Genomic DNA, 23598 nt, shown 5'->3' with positions numbered 1-23598 from the left:
AATTAATATTTTTTTCATCAAAAACGAAGAAAACAATAAAAAAGATCTAGAGGAAGTCTTACCCATTATTTTAGACTTTAGAGAGCCGTGCAGTTATTTGTTTACTACTTCATTTTCCTCCACTTATTATGCTAATTAATTAAGCTGTATGTATTGGTTGATGTATAGAGCCGCGCACAGCTCATCTAGCTAGCTAGATTTATTAACTGTTATGATACTGATATATATCAGAGACTAGATATTTTAGTTATCCCAATTTATGAGCTATATGCATAGAATTTCATGTGCATCATGTGAGACACATGAAGCTCACGAATTAACTTGAATTCTGTTCATCCAACTCAACAGCTGGAATAACTCGGATACCAACTACTGATATCTTTATCATTTTTGATTTATTAATTAGTTTTCTTCCCTTATATACAATACTGACCATTGTGCGTATCTTAGTTAGCATGCAAAGTAGTGCATCTTAGTATAAGTAAAAAATAATATTTCAAAAATCCATCCCGGCCATTATGTATTTACAGAAGTCTTCAATAGCTTCTAGATCAGCGTTGATAGACAATCTCTGTGCATTAACTTACAGATAATTTATAGGATCTTGTTTGGATAAGTTACTTTGACTACGTTGGAGAGAGCGAAAATAACTAGGGTTGTGTTCTAGCTAGCTTTTATGTAACTTTTGTCCGTGGGCCACCTTGTGCTGGCTGATTTTCTTTTTTCTTTTGCGAAACCGACCCTCCCTCTTTTGAGAACATCCATCGACATGCATGTTCTTACGCATGTTTTGCATGTGTTTTTGACTTTTTGTTTCCTCTTTTATTTCTGTACATTGAATTGGACAAGCCGTGATTCTGTTTCAAACGGATTACACCTAGTATTTGACATTACAGCTTCAAAACTGCTAGGCAAAGTTAATTATTATAGTATTTTTTTTTGGCCCTCTACCCTTAATATTGAGATAGATACACATGATATATGTGAAATCGTGCCTGTCAAACTCAATATTTTTGAAATAGTTATTATAAAAAAAATATTGAAATTTGTAAGATTGTTGTTGCACGCACCTACAGTTTGCATGAGTCTTCATTATCATTTTTTTTTTCTCAGGTGGAATTTCGAGTTATGCACCTTTTGATTATTTTTTCTACGCTACATCTCCATCAAAACAAGACTTGATCAATTTATGATCCGGACAGCAAGTCTGAAATACTTTTTAATTATTCCGATATTTGCCTCTTGACCGTGGCCGTAGGCATTAGACGAAGCTTTAATTTCCTTGTAATTTCGGTAGAACGGAAAAGTCAAAGTTTACCAAGATAATGCCTTGTTCAAACTTCAAAGTTGACTACACGAGAAACCTTTACACGGTGATAGGCTCGTGGCCCAATTAAAGTTGGGCCCTTGAACTTTGGACTTTTAACACTAGTCTATGGGCTTTACGTTGTCATCATCGTCCTAGAGGCCCATACTGTTTAAAAAAAACCGGCCCACTAAATCCACACAACTATATTACAATACAGGCTAGTAAAAGATAGCCGCAATGTGAAATCTCTTTGAAGTCGCTAGTATCTTAACCACAATACCAAGAAGAAATCAAAGATAAAACTTATTTTACCACGAAAATCTCAACTGATAAGAGTTCAATGTTTACACTTTATATAGACCCTATTTCGCTCCAAAAGCATATGACAACAAACCCATTGGAAGCTATGGAGAGAATAGTGAAGAAGCTGCAACTTCCCTTGTTCAACATCTTTGTTTTAGCCATGGTAGTTCAGCTTTGTGGGTCATTGGCTAGTGGGTCTAGTCATGAACAAGAAAGAAAGGTGAAGCCCTACTAACTTCTTCTAACTAGCTATAGTTGGTAATTGATGCATTCACAGGGTTCTGATTACTTGTACTTGCATATGAACACCAGGCATATATAGTGTACATGGGAGATTCAGTAGAAACAACAATCTCTGCTGTTGATCGTCACCATGATTTGCTTTCAGCTGCTATTGGAGAGTAAGTGGACTTTGGTCTGATAGATCTAGTTCAAATACTATCACATGGGAAGTTGTAAATTTATTAATACTATCTTTCTACTTATAACTCCAGTGAGGATATAGCCAGAAAATCCAGAATTCACAGCTATGGAAAGAGTCTTGATGCATTTGCTGCACATCTAATGCCACAAGAAGCAGAGAGACTACGAGGTGCATGTGAATGCAAGCAGATTTGCATATAAAACATTTTTTGTTACTTATAGTTGGTCAAAATTTTGTTTGCATATTTTGCAGAGAATGAGAATGTGGTTTCAGTGTTTCCAAGCACACTAAGGAAGCTTCAAACGACACGGTCATGGGATTTTCTGAAAATGCCTCTCTCTGTTAAGAGAAATTCTCAAATAGAGACTGATGTTATCATCGGCTTGTTAGATACAGGTTGCCAAAAAAATTCATCTTGAAACTTCATATTTCCAATTATTATTACAGAATGAATTAATTGTAATCCAGAAAGCTCTCTACTTGTTTTGCAGGAATTTATGTGGATGCTCCAAGTTTTGATGACAAAGGATTCGGACCTCCTCCATCGAAATGGAAAGGCATATGCCAATCAGGAGGAAATTTCAGTGGCTGCAACAAGTGAATTTTTAGTCCCTCTATATCTACACTGATTTTCATGTTATTATCCGATTTAATTCCATCTAAATTTCTGTTGTGTTTCAATTCAATTATTCAGCAAAGTAATTGGTGCACGGTCATACGATGTAGACCGCAAGAATGCTGTCAACAACCTATCACCAGCGGACGATGAAGGCCATGGCACGCATACTTCCTCAACCATAGCTGGTGTGCCGGTCCAGGGGGCGAGCCTGTATGGATTGGGGCAAGGAACTGCTCGAGGAGGTGTTCCTGGTGCACGTATAGCAATGTACAAGGTTTGTCATGAGCGAGGCTGCAGCGACTTGGATATATTGGCAGCATTCGATGATGCAATTGCAGATGGTGTGGATTTGTTGTCGGTTTCAATAGGTGGCCCATCCAATGATTACTTCAGTGATGCTTTAGCCATTGGTACTTTTCATGCTATGAAGAAGGGTATCTTGACTAGTTGCTCCGCGGGTAATGAAGGGCCGAGGATGTCTTCAGTGGAGAATGTGGCTCCTTGGATTCTGACTGTTGGTGCTAGTGGCTTGGATAGACAGTTCAGGAGTTCGGCTCGATTTGGAGATGGCATGAGAACTTCTGTAAGTCTCCTTCTGTATAATAGAATTCTGTGAACTCAAAAAAAGAACTACTTACATGCCGAACATTTCAGGGTGTTTCTCTGAATACATTCAGATTGAAAAGGAGAATGTACCCTCTGATAAGTGGCGCAAAAGCAGCCAACAACAGTAGAATCAAGGATGATTTCTTTTCTCCCATGTAAGAACATGGCCTTTCCTACTATTATATCGTCGTGGCTTTTGACATATTCGTCGAAGATTTTGTTTGCAGGAGCTGTGATTCTGGGACTCTGGATGAAAAGAAGGTGAAGGGGAAGATAGTGTTCTGTCACAGGGGATATGATCAAGATTATGTAATCAAGAAGTTGGGTGGAGTTGGGGTAATTCTTGTCAAACAAGGGAACCTAGACACTGGATCTAGCTTTTTGATCCCTGCAACGATTGTCGATCCTTTAGAAGCTGAAAAGATTGACAAATATATCAACTCTACTAAGTAAGATCACCTCATTGAATTGTTTATGGAGATGACAAATTAAATTACACTGATATGTACTTGTTTACCTGGTTTCTCTGTGTGGTCTAAATCGTAGGAATCCTCGAGCTATCATATCCAAATCAAGGAAAGTGACTGTCGCGGCTCCATTTGTGGCTTCCTTCTCATCTAGAGGACCTAACCCCGTCTCCAGCACAATCGCGAAGGTAACCTATATGCATACACTGCTGATATGACTTCTAGTATCTTATTTTGACCTTAACATTGACAACTTTATGATTAATATTGTTGTTAGCCGGATCTTGTGGCTCCTGGGATCGACATACTGGCTGCTTATACTAAACTTGCATCTGTCACTGGGAGTGAAGATGACAATCGGTACGATGTGTACAATATAATGTCTGGAACTTCAATGGCTTGCCCTCATGCCGCTGCTACTGCTGCCTATATCAAGTCATTTCATCCCGATTGGTCTCCTGCTGCGATTAAGTCTGCTCTCATGACAACTGGTTAGTCCAGCTTTCATATCCTCTTTTTAGTTCTTTTTTCTCATTAAGATGTAATTGTTCCTCCAACTTATACAATTTTTGTTCTTGATGCAGCAACTGAGATGAAAGTTGGAGAAGAATTGGCAGAGCTGGCCTACGGTGCAGGGCAAATTGATCCAGTAAGGGCATTGCATCCAGGATTAGTCTATGATGCGTCGAAAATGAACTACATTCGCTTCCTTTGCAATGAAGGCTACTCCGGCACAGTCCTACGCCTTATCACAGATGAATATATAAATTGTTCAAGAATTCCTTCTATCGGTGGGAATGATGCGTTGAACTACCCATCGATGTATTTGCAGCTTGAAAATCCCAATTCTAGCATTTCTGCCATTCTTCATCGGACAGTTACTAATGTGGAGCCAGGAAACTTTATTTACAAGGCTACAGTGAAGGCACCCAAGGAGCTGAAGATCACTGTCACTCCGGACACGTTGAAATTTGATCGGATGTATGAGAAGAAAAGCTTCAAGGTTGAGATCAAAGGTCCGGCATTGAAAATTAATGTTACTGTTTTATCAGCTTCACTGGAATGGAGGAGTGATTCTTCAAGTCACAGGGTCAAGAGCCCTATTATCATTCATGCCAAAGAATTATATTACTGATGTCCAGTCCAACTCCGAAATAAGGCATATATGTACATATTGTTCATGATCATCATTTCTTTCCCTTTCAATTTGAACATTAGATATAATCAAGTCTGTTGCCATTCACCATAATTGATGGAAAAAATTACAAAAAATCAAATTTTTTTCTGTAGAATTTTATTCAATCGGTCACGAATAGTTTCACAATCAAGACTGGCCAGAGCCTTCACTTAATTAACTGGCCTTATTGAGTTTTGTAAATCATATCAGATGTTATTATCTGTTACGCATATTTAGCGCTTGCAGACCACGCCGCGGCCACCCAATGCAGAACTAGCACAATCAAGGTTGGCATACTCTATATTCTCATAACTGTTAGCTCCCAAAGCCTGTCCTGTATAGTGAGCAACAGCACAATCAGTACTGAATAGGCTTGAAGACGAAAACTCCTTTTGGCCTCCCATAACAGGCATCAACACTCCCACTTTAATCTTGCTCACATAGTTGCTAGCATAAGTCTGTCCAAGAACACCATTCACATCTCCGCTCAATGAATAGAACTTGAAGCTCATGTCAAGATGGGCAAAGCAATCCTCTTGAGTAATGCCATAATTGTGAATCAGTGAATCTTTCTCAGTAATAGGTACCACTGATGCTTTAATCTTGAAATTGTTTTCCACTTCGATATCAACGGCATTGGTGTTTCGAGTCCTTGTTATGGTAAGTCTTGACATTTTAGACTTCCACTGCCTGCCGGCGCGGTCAGGAAGGATTATACTGTCTCCATCAAATTGTAGTTCAAGGCGGTCCACGGAGTCATCCCAACTTGAGGTTTTATTGGCGCCAATGAAGAGTCTGTGGTTGTCAAAGAGGATTCCTAGAGACTGGACCCAAGTGAAGTCCCTCTTTAGGTTGGGGTTCCTGCGGCCAATGAAGTGGGCATTGATGTGTAAGTTGGAATCAGAAACTATGCAGAAGTCACTATCTTTCTTGCCATGGAAGTAGAAGGTGAGTCCATCTGCACCAACGAATCGCGGGTCTTGGCACAGTGCGCCTGGCCTATTGCAATCTGCTCATATGATCAAAACCACCATCTTATCAATATCAGATTTTTCATATAGTAGGCAAGAAACAAAATTTTGCATTGATTTCTTACACATAACTAATGAATTGAGAAAGGAGAAACTTACTGCAAACAGGGCTACAAGTGACACAATCAACATCGCATCCACCAGGGCAGGCACTGGGACAGGTATGTACCGTGCCATAGCAATGAGGATAATTCCAGTTCTTGCACTTAGCTTTCTTTGGTGAAGAACTCGGCGGTGGCAAAGTTGAAGGCGGGTGTGGCGCTGGAGTGGCAGGAGGAGGAGTATTGTGGGAAGGAGGAGTGGAGGTGGTTGGAGCAGGAGGAGGAGTGGAGGTGGTGGGCGCAGGAGGAGGAGTGGAAGTGGTAGGAGCAGGAGGAGGAGGAGTGTTATGGGAAGAAGGAGGAGTGGAGGTGGTGGGAGCAGGAGGAGGAGGACTACTGTATATTATGGTCGGGGAACCTCCATCTCCTCCTTGATTTCCATTTCCCTTTCCATCTCCTCCTTGATTTCCATTTCCCTTTCCATCCCCTCCTTGATTTCCATTTCCTCCTTGATGATTTCCATCTCCTCCTTGATTGTTTCCATCTTGTCCTTGATGATTTCCATCTTGTCCTTGATTTCCATCTCCCTTTCCTGCATTATCTCCACCTCCCTTTCCTCCCCCCACCGAGTTTGCCTGTGACTGAATTACTAGGCAGAGAATCAGCAAGCAGACCACGAAGAGTAACTTTGTCTTAGCCATTTTATACAGTAGGTGGTGATGTAGAAAGAATTGTTAGTGACTTGGTGTCTAATGAGGTAGCTACTCGTCCCTTTTATAGTTGATGTGGCTTCAAACCTGGCACATGCTCCATGCAACTTTTCTTATCCTACGTTTTCATTTGATGCTCTCACATGGCTTCGGAAGGCTCAAACCTTCAAGTCTTGACTAATACTCCAACAAATTATTTTCTTTTTCATTTAACTAATTGGGAAGGGATGAACCAGCATGTACTCCTGAGCAATGAACACAAATGGCAATGGATTAGGTTCGATCCCTTCAATACAAATGTTCTCTCTTCTAAAATGCATTTTGGTGCCGCGTTTAAAGCTTAAGTTTTTATCTGAGCTAGCTTTCTATTAATTGAAGGAAAAAACTTCACCATCACTGTAGCCATTTTCCTTTACAGCTATGGTTGGCTTGCCACCCCATTGCTATTAGATTTTAGTCGAACAATATTATAAGCGAGTATTAATTTTTTAGTCAAACTAATAAAATACAAAAAAAAAAAGAGAAATCATATAAAAGAGATGATGACGAAGTGAAACTGCTCAAATTGGGCCTGAGCCCATCTTCGACCCATGAAATCATGGGTTCAATTGTTCAGTAGCCTTTCCTACCCAAAGTGGGCTTTGTTTTTGATGGAAATATTAAGGGCATTCCCTAAGTTTTCCCTAAAATTAAGGGTAATGTTTGCCCCCAAAAAACAACCCACCCCAACCCAACCCTTTCTAGTTTCTATTTTTCAACCCTTGCCGCGTTTTCAGAGTAATTTGCTCAAACCCTGGGCATTGGATTGTCTGCGATAGGCATGATCAATCTTTGATCGGTTTCATGTGATTCTTCTCTCTTGAACAGAGGAGGACGGGGCTCTTCTTCCTGCTCTTTTGTAAGTAACTTATTGCTAGCTCTCTGTTTCTATGTTGACAAATATGTCTGCGTTGAAGCTTCGTTTGGAAGAGCCTTTAGTGTGATCGTTTATAGAAAAATCCAAATACGCACATATGCGGTCGGTCTAATTCGTCATAATTTGATTACAGAGCAGATGGAATCGCACTACTTGTTTAGAGTTTCCGAATTCTTTGAATCAAAACCTAGATTTAGGAATCGCGATACTTGTGAACGAAGTTTTGAGAGTTCAAGTGATCTTTGGCCCCAAAATAGCTGCTATGTTCGTTAATGGTTGTAGATCATGCGGAGATATGTTGAGATAGAGTTCACTATTAGTTGTGGGTTTAGTGTTTGTGGGCCAATTTTAGTGGGTTTTGTTATATATGGGCCAATTTTAACCTCTTTTGGTTATAGGGCTTTGATAAACAACAAATTTTAACCTCAGATTCAACCCACCGCCGCGAAGATCGTCTTTCGGGAAGATTGAAGATCATCCTTCTCTCCCGCCCTTCTCTCGGGCTGTCGTGACTCCCGCCCCTTCTCTCTTCCTTCTCTCCCTCCCACTTCGGCCTTCCTCTTCTCTCCCAGCGCCGTGAAGCATTCAACTAGGTATGATTTTCGGGTCTTCACTCTTCTCACTTCTCTCCCGACTAGGTAATTTACTTGTTTGCAGTGTGTATGCTTGTATCAGAGTTGTATTACAGATGGACAACTCTGATACAGTCTCTGAAATGCATATCTGATACAGTCTCGTGAACGATCTTCAAGCTTATTCTTGTCGTAAACTTCCTCGTTTCCCGCTCATCCACTTTTGTGGTTCAGGTGTGTTGGACGAGTTGATTGACTACTGGGTGTTTGGCTGCTTAAAGGAAGCTAAGAAGCAATCATGGATGGTACGTAAACCTTCTTTCCACGGTTTCTCTCTCTTAATACCTCTCATTTTGATCTGAAATTAGTGGACTGATGCCTTTGGGAGCGAAATTTCCGATCCTGTTTTAGCTAATACCTACATCAATTGGATCGCAAACGCCTTGCCTCATTTCCTTTGGATTTTGAACAATGACATACTTTTTTGATTCGTAATTCGTGGATTTCTTTTGGACTGGCTTTCACAGATTTTGTTTTCTGGTGCTATTAATTGATAATTCATTTTTTACTCACAAGCTTTCTTGTATTGTGTGGGCTTCAGTTGATTCGGAGAAACCTATTGAAGAAATCATACTGGATGGAGAGGATTTAATGAAGGGGCCACCTAGCCCCCTCATCCCACCAGAAATTGCCTCGCATGTGCTTGAAGGTGTTGATTTGTGCTCTGGGATTTTAAGGAATCTGTTCTTGTGTAAGGTTTTTTTTCTCCTTTTAGTTATGTCTATTTTCACTTTGCCCAAAGTTGCCTATAGTATTTGACAGTTATTACACCAACTAGTGGACAAGCAATTACTTTGAAATGTTGTAAATGTAACTAACGTTTGGGTAAATTGACATCCTTGCCATTTAGGTATAAATGAGCTACGTTTGAATTGACTAGAAACTTGTGCAAACTGGTATACCGGGTCCAAGAGTTGCATCTTGAGTTGTCAAAAAGAATTTTGATGATTAGATGGTTGTAGCCACTAGCCACTGGCTCCCAGTATCTTGTTTACTTGAGTTTACACAGTGAATGATCCTTTGGCTTTTATGGCCACTATTGTGGGTGCTTAAAATTTTCATTTCCGCTGGAAGATATTAAATTTCAATTCTTGGAATCTTCTAGCATAGACGGTTATGACTCTGAACAAAATGAAAACTGAGCAGATGAATGAAATTGAGTAAAAAAATAAGCCAAAGATAGAAGAAGAATTGGGAGAGAGAAAACAAGAGAAGGAAGGAATAAGGAGAAAGGTGGAAAAAAAACCTACCAGGCAACTCGGCTTGATATCCTCTTGAATGGTTCACACAGTCTACTTCATCCTCTTTCATGTATGGCTTCAATTTGGCAGGCTTAAAACTTTAATTTATATCGCACAATACTTTAAAATAAATGTTTTTTTAGTATCTATAGAAAAACTGTTCTTGCTCAATTTTGTAGGCTTGCAAGTCAACAACATTGAACCATTCTGTCAAGAAGACATCGCTTTATATCGAGAATGCGCAGAAAAGAGGGTGAGATATTTGTTATGGTTTACTTTTGCCATCCCTCTCTTTGACCAAGCTCCAACCCGAAGTGCTAGTGTATGACTGCAGGAACGAGATGTAATTATATGAGTTAGGGATTTTCATTACTAATTCATGTTTGTCACAGGATGAGATACTAAGGCATCGACTTCAAGATAGCGAGCGCAAATTGGGTTTGTCAATGCCTTTAGATGAAGCCAAGGAAAGAGCTTCCCAGCTTGAATCTGAAGTTACATCTCTGGAAAGGTAATTTCTGAATTGATGGGCAATGTTGTTGGTAGTTGGTACTATTGGCCAATGAAAGGTTCTCTCTCCGAGAAGCCGATGGGACAATTATTGCAAACCATGTTCTGCAGACTGTTTGTACTTTCCTATGGCTAGAGTAGTAATCTTTCCCTTTCTTTAATTGGGTGGCTTCACCAAAAGAGCTTTTGGTGAAATTTGATTGCTGAAAGGTGGTCTAAGGCTTCTTGATGTCTGCCTCAATAGAAACCCGTCTTTCAATATAATCCGATCTCTAAATCATTCACTAGGTATGAGCATCAAGGTTTGGTGTCCATTCGCATCTTGATGAGCTTTTAGGTCAACATAACGGCAAGTTCAATTATGCACTGTTACTGCTTCCTTTTCTTCTCCTCTTATCATATTTGAGGTTTTCCTTGCATTGTAAATCTGAAATAAAAAAACTTCCAGGAGTCACGATGTTTTGGGTGGAAGTTTCTTACTGGCCCATAATAATAAACCAATATAGCTTCTTCAATATGTGCACTGGGATTTTAAGGAATCTGTTCTTGTGTAAGTTTTTTTTTCCTCCTTTTAGTATGTTTATTTTCACTTTGTCCAAAGTTGCATATAGTATTTGTAGTACTTTTCATGCTAATTGTTCATTTTCATGTTCTATGATGTATGATCATTTTCCCATCTTCTGAGGTCACTCTTTTATGCTATTCCTCTGTTTGCAGGCACATGATTCTTGCTAGTGGAATTAAAGGTGTTGAAGGATTTCGTCAAAGATGGAGTTTACATGGTCGGCTTACCGATACGAGGTAATAATTATATATACTTTTTTTTTCTGTGGAGAAATCATTGTGGAAAGAATTCAGATGGTTTTGTTGTTATTCGTAGAATATGAGATATGTTAATAATTTGATTGCTCGGTAGCAGTGATTTGTCTTAGACCACCTAGATGCATACATGACTTCGAATCGAGTGTTGAATAATGACACTGTTGTAAGGTTTTTTCTTTGCTATTTGGTTTCATGAGTTCAAATTTCAAACCATAGCAACAATCTATTGTAGTGCAGAGTAAGGTTGCACACCTCAAACCTTGAAACAGGAGCCCTGTAAGCTTGTTTGGCATCTGATGAATGAAATTCACTGAACAAATTACGCTGAATCCCACCTAGCTAGTTGTTGAGATTTGTCAGTAAATACAGATCCCAAAAAGGTTCTGATGGTAGTTAAATATTTAATCAATGCATGAAGCATTAAAGAGTTTAATGTTTGGTAAACCTCTTCCAGCAATCAAAAGAATCTCATTGTGCAAGTGTGCTGCGTCTTCATCTTGTCTTACAGGTTTGTCATCATTTCATAACCTAAAATTTTATTTTTTCTGCAGGAATAGGTTGGAGTCTTTGAGGCAAGGAATAGATAATCGAAAAAAGGATGATTCTGTTCAAAAGGCAACTACGAAAAGATGGTTTCTTTGGTGAATGGCTGGTATTGAATCTTATATAGTGATTATCCTTTCTCCTCCTAGAGGAGAAAAACACTACACAACACCTAGTAGGCTTGTTATTGTTGGAGAGTTCACTGCAGCTAGCTTTCCAGGCTTCCAGCTTCCTGTTCTCTAAAGATATTACCAAATCATGATATATTTCTAGTAAAGGTATGGATTGTCATTTCATATGCATTTGCAATTCAAAGATCCATCCAACGTAGATTAACCTCCTCTAGCTAGGATTAAGTCTTGGGTTTGCTTTTTCGTCTACTCTTGTAAACTCACATCTGTTAGTGATCAGGTATACCAGAAGTTTCTACTTTCTACCCAAGACTAACCAAATGCATTGATCTATTCCAATAGGATTAAGCAACAACCACTCAAAATAATCATATAATCTATTTTTCAAACTCCTATTCATCAATTGCATCACAAACCTACATTCAGCTCCAAGAAGTTGCATGCTCTAGCTAGCAACACTGGAATCATAACGTCCTCGAAGATGATGTACTCCTTGAGGCACTATTTTTGTAATACTTAATGAAGTGTGCATATGCATCTGAAACGACGTTTGGACAAGACGCCAATGCAGCTCCTCAAATAACTGATGAAACCAAATAGATCCTCCTTTTTTACTATCAACTTCCAAATAACTTGAACCATTTGGCACAAAAAAAAAAGTGATGAAGTATACAGTGGTAGATGAGTAGAAAAGCAAAAATAAAATGAACAACAGAAAAAAGTGAAAACAACGGAGAAAAAAACATAAATGAAATCATGTAAAGATAGTGTTTATGTGGTGTGTAGATAAAATTTGTTTTTTGAAAATCTTTAATGGGAAATGGCCCAGTTGACCAATCGGTCGGCCCAGTTTAGATTTGAAGACCCAATGGTTTAGGGCAAATGTAATGGTGAAGTGGTATTGGGCCAACAAAGATGTTGTCTTTTGCTGATGTGGCTGTATTGTAAAATGTGTTTTGCTTATGTGGCTGTATTGGGATAAGTGTTTTGCTGATGTGGATGTATTGATATTTGATGTTTTGGTGTAGTTTTGTTGTGGATAATATGGAGGAATGGAATGTTGTTGGGTTGGGTGGAAAGAGAAAGTGTGTGGGAAGAAAAAGTGTATAGAAATTTGTGTTTTGCTGATGTGGCTGTATTAGAATACGTGTTTGACTTGACTTTTTGTGTAATAGAGGTGGGACCGGGCCAACAAAAATGTTGGCCCAGCAAACTAAATCCTATTGCATTTGCCCTTATAGGAGTACAACTACATGTTAGGCCCGTCTGAATAAGCACAAACCCTACCGCAGTACCGCCTACCTATATAGCCTTCCATCGCAAAACCCGCGGCCCTCTCTCTCCTTAAAAACCCTAGCGATCTTGCGACCACTTTCGAAAGCAGCCTCCTCTGTTCTCCTTTTTCGTCGCTCCACTACTGAGTACGTATCTTCTTCTCTCCCTTTCCCTTTCTTGACCAGTGGTGTGATAGATGTGTGTATTGTTATTGACTTGGGTAATTTTATTGTTTAAGCAGATATGAAGGTGATAGCCGCATATTTGCTCGCTCTATTGGGTGGCAACCCCAACCCAACAGCCAATGATTTGAAGACTATTCTTGGATCAGGTACTTTTTTCTATAATTTTCTAATCGGAACTATCGAATTGACGTGGATGGTGAAGCTAATTGGTATCTATGGTGGTTGATTCCCTTTGCAAGTCGCTCTTGTAGTTCCTTTTTTGCGAGAATATTAAATTTCGATTTGATATGCTGCTTAGGGCTTCACACTTTTACTGGGTTTGCAGACGTGAAATTGCGAAGGTTTTTTTTGTGTTCATATATTTGTTGCGCCTATATATATTGGATTTACATTAAATTCAGTATTGATTTGTGATTACTTTCTGAAAAGACGTGGTTAACCCTATATTTGCCATTGGATGCTCTGTGATGGATAACATATTTAAGTACTGTTGCTTCTGAAGTTTTTCTATCTAATATTTTTCTTGATTGTTCTTTTATAGGAATTATTTTGAAAATTCTTAGAATCTATTTGGTTTTCTTATTGAATTCTTTCGGAAATTGTTGCGCATTATGGGCATGAAAGTCTTGACATGTCTTGAATCAAATTATTTGAGGTCATATTACTTTTTCGTAGTATATTGTTTATTGTTAGAATCACTTGTGATCTGATTGAGGTGTTGGATTTGCTTACTAATAGTTGGAGCCGAGGCTGATGAGGACATGATTAAGTTGTTGTTGGATCAAGTCAAGGGAAAAGATCCAACAGAACTAATTGCTTCTGGTAGGGAAAAGTTAGCTTCCGTACCTTCTGGTGGCGGTGGTGGTGTTGCTGTTGCAGCAGCTCCTGCTTCTGGAGGTGGTGCTGCGGCTGCTGCTCCAGCTGAAGAAGCGCCTAAGAAAGAAGAGAAGGTTGAAGAGTCCGATGATGTAAGCATACTTTTTGTGTGAATCTAAGGGATTTTTCACTCTCTTAATTTGCAGCCTGTTATTTTGTACCAATAGATATGTTTATTCTTGCAAATATATTTTTTATAATTCTTCCTGACATGTGCTTTCTTTGTGCTGCTTCTACAGGATATGGGTTTCAGCCTTTTTGATTAAGAGGATGATTGCTGGTTCATATCTTGTTCGTTTTTGGGTCGCTCTACGATTAAGGATTATGTAGTTGGATACCTAGATATTGGTTTTTTTTTTTTTTTGAACTTTTGGTGGACAAATTATGTCTAGTTTTATATGATTTTTAATCGTATTATGTAGTTGAATGCCTTAATATTGAGGTTTTTAACTTTTGGTGGACAAATTATGTCAAAAACTCTTATATGATTGTTAATTTTAGTTGTTTGGGTTCTGATTTGATCGATCTCATTGTGAATTTAATTATTTTGTTGAGCTTTTTTAGCAAATATTGTGCAACAATTGTTTTGTGTATGCTTTTCAACCTTTCTGGTTAATCTGGTCAATTGTATGAACAATGAAGATAGGGTTTATTCACATCATGTTTTGGCGTTGTGATTGGTTTAGGTACGAATATGGTTTTATTAAATTTAGTATGGTAAGAATAGTACGATAGCAATGGGCTCCGACGGGCCGGTTCTTCGTTTGTTGAAATCTGCGGAATAGATAAAATGTTTAAAGTTGTTGGACACAAGTTTCAATAATGAATGCATGGGCTTGAAGTGGATTAAAATAGATGTTGAACACATTTTGCTTTTGGGTGTATAAAACATTTTGATATTGCAATCTTCGTTCCTTTGTCAAACCTTGCTACACCATACACCGTTCTGTCAATTGAAACTTGTAAGAACATATATCAGCCATCCAGACTTTCTACTTCATCTAAGGAATGTTTGGTGTATCGTACGGCTTATTTATTTTCAACGCTGGTACTTGACGACTTGTGGTCGCGAAAAATAGAGACCTGTAATTCTCAGTGGTCATGCAACGAACTCGGGCTAGTAATGAAACAACAATAAGAAAAAACAAACCTCAAAGAACATAATATAAGAGCTAACTAGAACCTCCTGCTGTCAACAGGCAGCAAAATTTGCAGCTGCAACAGCGGCGTTGTTAGTGCACTAATCTCAGGGTGGTAATTAACACATGCAAAAGACTTGGTTCAAAAACTTGACAGCATGTAGCACTGGGCAGGAACGTAAAACAAAACCAATCAAAGATGAAGTTTATAGAAGACTAATGTTTTACACACAAGCTACCAAATACCAATACAACAATGACACCCAAAATTTTCAGAAGATACGAAGTGAAATCAGATTAAAAACTATCATTTTGTACTTCCTCTGTTTTCCCAACCATAATCAAGCGAAAGACACCTGGCAAAGCAACATAGTTTACAATAAGCCAAGTTTGAAAAAGCCATTCTATAATTGCAAGAGGTTGAGTAGAAGTTCAAGAACAATGCACTTCACAAAATGTTTGCAGATAGGACGAAAATTTTCCAGGTCTAAATAATAGGTAGCATTCAAGACTCCAGACGTTTAAACATAAATCGCATCACTTGAGATTTACAACCTTACGTTCCCCATCAATTAATTTGCTTGACCCCTGCCAGAAACCATATGTTTCCATTGGCCTCAAAAGGAGTTAGTATGCCTCAGTTATGCATTCCATATTCCATTTTCCCACATACTAAACATAAGATTTCACAACCAAAGTACTCAAGGTTTCCTTCGTAGAATTATCCAGAGATATTGCACACATTAAAAAGAAACAGAAATTGTGAGAAGCTGCTAATAATGGAAACCCATTGCCAGGAAGCAAGAGATAATTTCTCAGCCCTAGAAGTAAGGTGTAAAGTGCTCCCAGTGGGCACAAAGTTCAGGCACTATTAAGAGCAGTAAATTTTTTCCTAGAGAATTACTCTTGATCTTATTCAACATTGCATGTCTTGACAGCGCCCTACAATGTTTCTTTTGCACCTTCATCCAATATTTCTTGGAGGATATCTCTTCTATTTGGTTCCTATTGATAAACATGAGCTATGTAATTAAGCAAAAAAGGAGACTGTCGAGGATAGAGAGAGATAGACAGAAGAAAAAAAAAGGGAAGAGAAAACACAGGAATAAAAAAAGGAAGCCTCAACCATAACGGCAGGTCATTGAGTCAAAAATGAAGCTTTTTACCAGGCATAGTTTTTTGAAGCAATAATCGTCGACAACCGCTGCTATCATACGTTGATGGATAACCAGTGAGGAGCTTCTCCTATGACTTGGGGACAGTCACATTTAATATTTTCACATCTTGATATGGCTTGTCTGTCTTGTCAGTCTTTACCTTCTCTAAAGCCTGTCAACAACATAGATTAGTTTCAAATGCCTGCTAGTCTATGGCTATGAAAGATGAAAACAAAACTATGCAAGCACGAGATGGGTCAAATAGGAAACAGCTTTACAGTGTGTGTCCTGCCAGTAGGACTCTTGAGACAGAAATTCTTTTAACCCAAAAATTCAGAGAACAAGGTAACCGTCAATTTTTCGATGGGAGGATATGACTTGCATCCTGAGATATTATTTGAGCCAGTGCAGGTAATTCATGAAATGCAAATGCAAATTGTATACCTGGAACAACATCCATTCCCTTGGAAACTCTTCCAAAAACTGTGTGTTTATTGTCCAGCCATGGAGTAGCCACTGTGGTGATAAAGAACTGCGAGCCATTTGTATTTGGGCCAGCATTAGCCATGGATACCGTGAAGGGCCTGTCATGTCGTAAACTGCATAGACAGATATACGTTATGTTACTTATTCTCACTGAATAAACGTAGTTAATAGCAATACGTGAGAACAAAACAAAATATACATGAAAATGCCAATTTTGGCATGTATAATACTCAAAAGGAGATGCAAGTAAGAATCTCCACTAATATTCCTACTATGGCAACATAGAGAACGGTATTTGCTATCATTGGCTGCCAGTACAGTGAAGGAATTGAAGTATGAAAGTTTTTGTGTGGAGCTAACGGGATACACCTAAAATTGTAATGTGAAGGAAAGTTTACCTTATGATGTAATTGATTTAATGCTTTGTAGATGGGTGTTATTAATTTAGTTATGTAGTGTTCCGTGCTAAAACAAATATAATCCTCAAGCAAAAAGGAGGAAGCTCTACCGTCTGTCTTTCTTATTTTGCACATTGTGCAACCCAACTTAAACATAAATCCAAAACAATTTCAAAACCACCCTACAATAACTGTTGTGTCATTTATTATGTTTAGATGCATAAAAGAGGAAACAAGCAGAAGAGAAGGATAAGAATGTTCGATAATGAGGCACTCCTTCAATGTCAAATAGTAAACATAACGATATCAAAAAACCGACAAATCACAGGTTAAATCCCCTGATTGATAACAAAACAACAATAATTTTCACTCACCACCCCCCCCCCCCCAACACCCACCCCACCAAAAAAAAAGTATGGCTGCTTGATGCTCTAATCGTTTCAAAATCATTACCTTTTGTGGAACTCATCCTCAAACTCCCTTCCCCAAATAGACTGTCCACCAGTGCCATCTCCCAGAGGATCTCCTGTCTGTATCATGAAACCTTTGATGACACGATGAAAAATGAGATTATCATAATACCCATTCCGGCAGTGTGTTGTAAAGTTCTCCACAGTTTTTGGACATTCCTCAGGGTACAGTTTCATGTGAATGTCACCCATTGTTGTATGCAGGATCTGGTACAATATGAAGAGTGTATATGAAAAAGGAACATGAAATGGTGCAAAACAGTGAAGTTTAATGCATGCCATGGAAAATACGAAAACCAAGTGCAACAAAAGAGCCTGAATAGCAGCAATAGCTCAGGAGCAACAAAAGATGTGTAGCATAACACATTAATCTTGTGATGTCTTGCATGCTTTCTAACAATATTAATGACTAAGACTAACCTACCTATTGGAATGACAATTATATTAATGACCCATGGAAAATTTCATGAGATGAATGACATTCTATTACCTTACAGAGCCAAAAGGCTATAAAATAAAGAAAATGTGATACATAAATGCAAAAACTAGAAAAGCTTTCACTTGACATAAGCAAAGAACGGTTAGAGGGAAACATTTATAGGTGTAAAAATGTCTAGCACACCTTTTTTTCAAGATAAGCATTCCTACAAAATAATTTTGCAACTGACTCAACAGGAAAACAAAAGTTCCTCGCCGCGTTTCGAAGACATGCAACCTTTGGAAGGAAAGGAATAGAAGTAACTCCATGGGTTGAGACTCCAAATTGAGTTGTTAAGGAAATTTGGTTGAACCTCTGTTTTTTGTTGAGGTAAATTAATAAGCAAGTAGCAACCTTAACAATGTTATAGAAACTCTCTCCTCAGCTTTGCATCAATGATGATGCCTTGGATCATAATTTTTGTTCACACACTCAAAAAATATTTTTTAAAAAAAAGAAGAGCTTGCTCTCTTTGAACACAAAAATTTCCACCAATCAAACAGCCAATTCAATTCCTCCATCAAACAGCCATAACATAATGAATCTCTATCAGTCAGCACATCCAATGAGAAATCAAGAAGAGATTAGGTAATTCAAAGCAAGAATCTGCATTAAGGTCACTAAATTCAACCTCAAAAGTGAATTGTTAATGATATCAATAAGATCTAGACCTAGCGATAAGCAATCAACATATAAGAAAGAAAGCACACCACAGTGTCAGGTAGAGATGTTGTGACAGCCTTCCCGATATCTGATACAGCCAAAAGTTCATCCGGTGGAGGCTTCTCATTGAACACATCTCTTCCCTTAGTTGCATCTTCAGGCTCCTCTGGTTCCCTCTGGCTATGTACAGCATAAAACTCATAATAATGTAATCAAATTATGCAGAACGGGAAATTTGAGTTTTCTACTTTTTCATTGCATTTTTTTGAACCCTATATTTGTACAGGGGCCAATCTGCAATTCTTGTGATCTAAAAATAATGGTATTATTGTTAATTTCTCCTTGTACTAACTTGGGTGGCACCCCCATGATTCCCTCTAATAAAAGCTTTTGTCCATTCAAAGAAAGGGTTTTTGGTAACTTGAACCATGTCGAGGAGCTCTGCCTAAAAGTAGTGTACTTCTAATCACTTGTACAAGGGGAACAAGTTTCAATTCTTCCCTCCAAATATAATAATATAACTACATTACTTATTAAAAAGGATAAGAAAACAGGTGTGCGTTCATGCTCTTCTCCCCAACTATTCATCAATGCTATTTGGAATCATAAATAAAACAATTAGTCAGAGTTTTGGGGCACATATGCCAAGAGTGCTCGACATCTTTTTCTCCCTCCTTGATAGGCAAAAACCAAAATATAACAATTTCTTTTTTGATAAGCATCAAATATGATAGAGAGTTAGAGACTAAGAAACTCATGATTTCATTGTATATCACATTACTGAACCTAGATACTTAGGTTTAATGCTTCAATGATGAAGATGACCGTTGGCAAAGCTGCAGAAGCAATGGTACCTGAATAAATAGATCCGGTGTTTCTTGAAAGCACAGCATAAAATAGTAGGATCTGTCAAAGGCTCCTTGCTTTCGTTGACATTGGCTGCAGCTGCAGGAATTTTTCTCGCTTTTTTACTACTTCGATCGCCCTGATACAAGGCAACTTTCAGGAACCTGTCATTGCTCTCCACCTTTCCTAGAATTCGAGCAACTTTGTTGGTATGCATATTTACTACCTGTCAACTCAAAGAGCAATGAAACAATAAGAAATCATAGCAAAAAAAAAACATATACAAAAAATTAGGTACTTTAAGAAAAATTTCAATAGTCCAAATACAAGAAGGTAATGTCTTACTTTTATACCAAGTAAGGTTGCATATATGAGAAAGTTAGAGCTTTCATCAAAAACAGCATTTGGTGATGGTGCAGTTTCTGTTTTTTCAATTTCCTTCTCAACCGCCATCCTTCGTCCAAAATCAATAGCTTCTAACCGGTACATGGGGACATCACTCCTCTGAAGGTCTTGAGCCACCTAATCAACAAAAGGTATTCAATCATTGTAATAGAGCACAAATACATATTTTACATGACTACAGCAAAATTTGTCATTACCTCAAGTGATTCATCATAAACCCGTCTTAGTTTCCCTGTTTTGAACCAAAATATGCGTATTCTACGATCGGGTGATGTAATGGAAAATTGCTTACCATCCGGGCTTACCTAAAGAGCAATGCAATTATATTTATCACTAAATTTCTACTCGTACAAAAACGAACTCCCACATACTCAGCAATTACAGCAACTGCACACAGAGGCATCGAACAAAAAAGTCATCAAATCATTGGCAATTCAAAGTTTTTGACAAATAAATATCATACCTCAATTGTAGAAACGGTGGTTTTGCACTTCACAATTTCAAATAGATCAGTATCACTTTTCAACTTAAAATTCACCCTGCATGCACAATAAAATGAACTGTTAGGTGTTCATGGCAATAAGAAAACCTAAAAAAACTCTTTAAATCTAATAATAAAGGTTGCCAGAAGAACAAGATACAATAACATGTCCGCTACTATGCGTTGAATGAAGATAAAAGAGAAAAAATATAGCTATAAAGGGAAAAACAGAATGCAAATTCTAACATGCACTACATACTCGCTTGCAGGGAACTGAAGATCAGTAGGGCTCCAATATTCTATTATTCCCTTTGCATCACTTGATATAACAGCGTCAAATACAGGATTGTACCTCATAACTTTTATAGGCCCCAAGTGTATCTGGAGAGTAAAAGTCAACAAATATAGAGATCCAAAGGATAAGAAACTTATAAGAACTTTTTACCCGGCAAATGATGAAGAGAGTAAGAAGGAAAAAAAGTTAATTATAAGGGCCAGCAAATTTCAAGGTAACTAAAAACCTCTCTTGAGATGATGGGCTCATTTGAACCAGCTCGTACATCATATATATGTACATATGAGGAGTTCCGATCACTAACAACTACATTCGCCTTGACATCCCCTTGTTTGTAGACCCATTCAACGCTACCAGCAACATACGATAGGCGAATCATAACCATCATATCATAATTAACAACATCATACACCTTCACCGAACGATCGCTTGAAATAGTACAACAAAGAAGACCATCTGCGCTAACCTGCATTCCTGATCAAGGCCATAGTTGAGAATTGCACCAAGCCACCAACAACAATAAATATGATGAAAAGAAAATGAAGAAGAAGAATAAGGAAACAGCATATGTTTATAAACATGATGTTTCAATAGCAAATATTAGTGAATCATAGAAAGCACTCATTCCAGACAATCTAACAAGTGGCATGGTACCTAGAGCTGTAAGCTGAAACACAAAGGTCAATGCAAAAAACATAAATAATTCACAGATAAAGGTTAAGCACCATCAAAACTCAAGGGACAAAAAAGTTGATCAATGCAAGGGTCAGCTAACAAATCTGTTTCCAGTTGAGATCTCTGAAGTCAAAGGAAAAGAACTCACCGCTAGACCGTCTATGGGACCAAGGTGGGATCTGAAATGCTTTGCAAACTCAATGCCAATAGCTTTTTTCTTCCAAAATTTCAAATGCCCTGATTCAGTACAATTAAAAAAAAGAGTTAAAAAGAAAACAAACAAAACTAAGTCATCAACAAACTGATAACACATCCAATCATCAACGACAACAAAAGATTGTTGCCCACACTAATCCTTGACCTCATTGCAGTTGAGAAACTGTCTAACAAAATATCATGAACATGACCAAGTCTATCTGCTTTGCTAACAACCTAGGTGTAACATTGCCTTTGTAAATTTTCATCCTCAGAGAAGGCAAATAAAGGCTTATCACTATTTATCAATCTTTACATTTCCAACTACTACCAGTAATAACCATCTATTCCTGAGTCATTCTGCCACAAAACATTCCAAACCTCAAGTATATGAGTTAGATTTGAAGTATCTGAAAAGAGGTATTGCATTCTTGCATTCCAGAACAAGCATTCATATGAAAATATGAAAAACAGGTGACAATTCAAATGAAAAAGGAAACACTATTTTACTTATACCATCAATGCTTCCAGTTATGAAAAATTCAGCTGCTGATACGGCCACATGCGTAACCACATCCCGGTGCATATAACTTTTCTCATACCTGTAAAATGAAAATCAAGGTTAGAAAAAAAATTATAAAAGAAAACCTTGTAAAAGCTCCTCAAGCATCTATTAACATTTTTTTCCAGCAAACGAAAAAGTGATTTATAAGCTCTTGTAAAGAGTGATAGTAATCACAAATTATTTAAAATATTTAAACCCCATTATTGGACTTCTACTTGCACCTAGGCACCTAGCCAAAAAATCAAAAGTTAAGCAAATTTGTATTTTCAAAGGGGGCGACTGGAAATTGCGGAAGCAGACAAGGAAATTCCAAAGGATGCAACTACCTAGCTACAAATCTGCATCTAGATGAAACGTAAAAAGGCACAGATAAATGCAAAGTTGGACACTATCTACTCCACTTCAAATTTTAAAAAGTGCCTCAGACATGCCTGAGATTATTGGTCTGAAATTCGTTGATTGGGGAAGAAAATGACATAAGATTTTCAAGTAGTTTTCGTCATTCCAAGCCCCTTTTGAATCTTAGGGTTTGCAGTCTAAACGTGTGAATTGGAGATAGAGGGGTAAATAAGCCAAGCTATAATTCACTAAGATCAATTAGTTTAAATAAAATCTACTGGGGATGGTGGGAATCAGATTGCCAAATCCAGATTCGCAGTTAAAAATTAGCCAGAATTCAACCATCTACTCCACATTAGAAAGTCCAAAACGATCGCATCCTAAACCCTAGAAACACTTCAACGGATAGAAACCGTAAACTTACTTCCAAAGTTCACATTATATTGAAATTACCAGTCACTGAATCGGAAAAGTCCAAAACGATAGCACAGTATATAAACCCTAGAAACAATTCAACAAACGAGAGACACAAAAAAACCGCAAAAGCAATGCGTACATGTTAGCGGAGGGAAGGGCATCGAGATATGCTTGCTCGAACTGGAGAGGACGCTTAGGGCGAGCTCTCTTCGCTGGCCCGGGCCCAACAACAGGCTCTTCCTCGCTCTCTGTCACTACAGCGTTGGTCGTGCGGTTCTTCTCTTCCTCCATTGTTTGGTCTCTAGGGTTCGTGTAGCAGGCGAAGAGTTAAATACTTGGCTTTAATATGCCCGGGAGCAAGGGGCGCGGGAGAGCACTGTTTAGGGAAAGAATGAATGGGCTTTGGTACTGTGCGTGCTTTATAAGCTGCTACCGGGGCCCGAGTCGGTCGGCCCATTTTCAATTTTTTTTATTATTATTGTTAAATAGTTAACAAAAATACCAGAAAATATTAAAAAATTAAATGGAAAACACTCTCTTAACTCCCTTTAAAATCTTATAAAATTTATAAAATCAAATGTTTCTCCTGAGAAATGATATGTTAAATTATTGTTTTTGAGGGTTTGCAATTGAATTTGAGTTGATAATTTTTTTGGAAATGGATTAATCTAAACAAAATTATGTTTTTAACTGATAGGAATCGAATATAAGTACTCTCTTTTTTCATTGTTTTTAATTTAATTGGGCCATACGTCGGGTTGGATTAGCCTT

At 38.0% G+C, this 23598-nt stretch overlaps 5 protein-coding genes across 7 annotated transcripts; 3 read left to right on the top strand and 2 right to left on the bottom strand.

The window, feature by feature from the left end:
• The first annotated feature begins 1715 nt into the window (after window positions 1-1715).
• On the top strand, window positions 1716-4909 carry LOC120003126 (subtilisin-like protease SBT4.15). The gene is made up of 11 exons (XM_038852041.1): window positions 1716-1832; window positions 1925-2013; window positions 2107-2204; window positions 2289-2432; window positions 2528-2633; window positions 2731-3238; window positions 3310-3416; window positions 3489-3710; window positions 3808-3916; window positions 4006-4219; window positions 4313-4909. Exons 1-11 carry the CDS (start codon window positions 1716-1718, stop codon window positions 4861-4863), a joined length of 2265 nt encoding a protein of 754 aa, XP_038707969.1. The 3' UTR covers window positions 4864-4909.
• Window positions 4910-5138: 229 nt separating this feature from the next.
• Window positions 5139-6678, bottom strand: LOC120002445. Its single transcript, XM_038851227.1, has 2 exons — window positions 6036-6678; window positions 5139-5914 (listed from the first exon to the last, which is right to left on the bottom strand). Exons 1-2 carry the CDS (start codon window positions 6676-6678, stop codon window positions 5139-5141), a joined length of 1419 nt encoding a protein of 472 aa, XP_038707155.1.
• Window positions 6679-7418: 740 nt separating this feature from the next.
• Window positions 7419-11787, top strand: LOC120001637. Of its 3 annotated transcripts, none has more exons than XM_038850047.1 (8): window positions 7420-7585; window positions 8033-8196; window positions 8410-8480; window positions 8777-8926; window positions 9656-9729; window positions 9869-9987; window positions 10704-10787; window positions 11360-11787. In XM_038850047.1, the coding sequence occupies exons 3-8, from the start codon at window positions 8474-8476 to the stop codon at window positions 11451-11453; spliced, it is 528 nt and encodes a 175-aa protein (XP_038705975.1). In that variant the 5' UTR covers window positions 7420-7585; window positions 8033-8196; window positions 8410-8473; the 3' UTR covers window positions 11454-11787. The 3 variants fall into 3 exon arrangements, with proteins under 3 accessions (XP_038705977.1, XP_038705975.1, XP_038705976.1); XM_038850048.1 differs by having other exon boundaries at window positions 8002-8196; XM_038850049.1 differs by lacking the exon at window positions 8033-8196 and having other exon boundaries at window positions 7419-7585.
• Window positions 11788-12746: 959 nt separating this feature from the next.
• On the top strand, window positions 12747-14343 carry LOC120002702 (60S acidic ribosomal protein P2-like). The gene is made up of 4 exons (XM_038851472.1): window positions 12747-12903; window positions 12999-13088; window positions 13681-13910; window positions 14058-14343. The coding sequence occupies exons 2-4, from the start codon at window positions 13001-13003 to the stop codon at window positions 14082-14084; spliced, it is 345 nt and encodes a 114-aa protein (XP_038707400.1). The 5' UTR covers window positions 12747-12903; window positions 12999-13000; the 3' UTR covers window positions 14085-14343.
• Window positions 14344-15415: 1072 nt separating this feature from the next.
• On the bottom strand, window positions 15416-23206 carry LOC120001311 (peptidyl-prolyl cis-trans isomerase CYP71-like). Its single transcript, XM_038849565.1, has 14 exons — window positions 22967-23206; window positions 22023-22108; window positions 21460-21548; window positions 20863-21102; window positions 20601-20722; window positions 20324-20399; window positions 20058-20165; window positions 19801-19977; window positions 19464-19681; window positions 18657-18789; window positions 17452-17675; window positions 16564-16713; window positions 16124-16290; window positions 15416-15962 (listed from the first exon to the last, which is right to left on the bottom strand). Exons 1-13 carry the CDS (start codon window positions 23116-23118, stop codon window positions 16203-16205), a joined length of 1863 nt encoding a protein of 620 aa, XP_038705493.1. The 5' UTR covers window positions 23119-23206; the 3' UTR covers window positions 15416-15962; window positions 16124-16202.
• Window positions 23207-23598: the final 392 nt, after the last annotated feature.

Source organism: Tripterygium wilfordii, chromosome 7, assembly GCF_013401445.1.
Source record: "Tripterygium wilfordii isolate XIE 37 chromosome 7, ASM1340144v1, whole genome shotgun sequence".
In the NCBI taxonomy this organism is placed as follows: Eukaryota; Viridiplantae; Streptophyta; class Magnoliopsida; order Celastrales; family Celastraceae; genus Tripterygium; species Tripterygium wilfordii.
The sequence above is the reverse complement of the archived record's forward strand: the minus strand, read 5'-3'. Positions and strand labels throughout refer to the sequence as shown.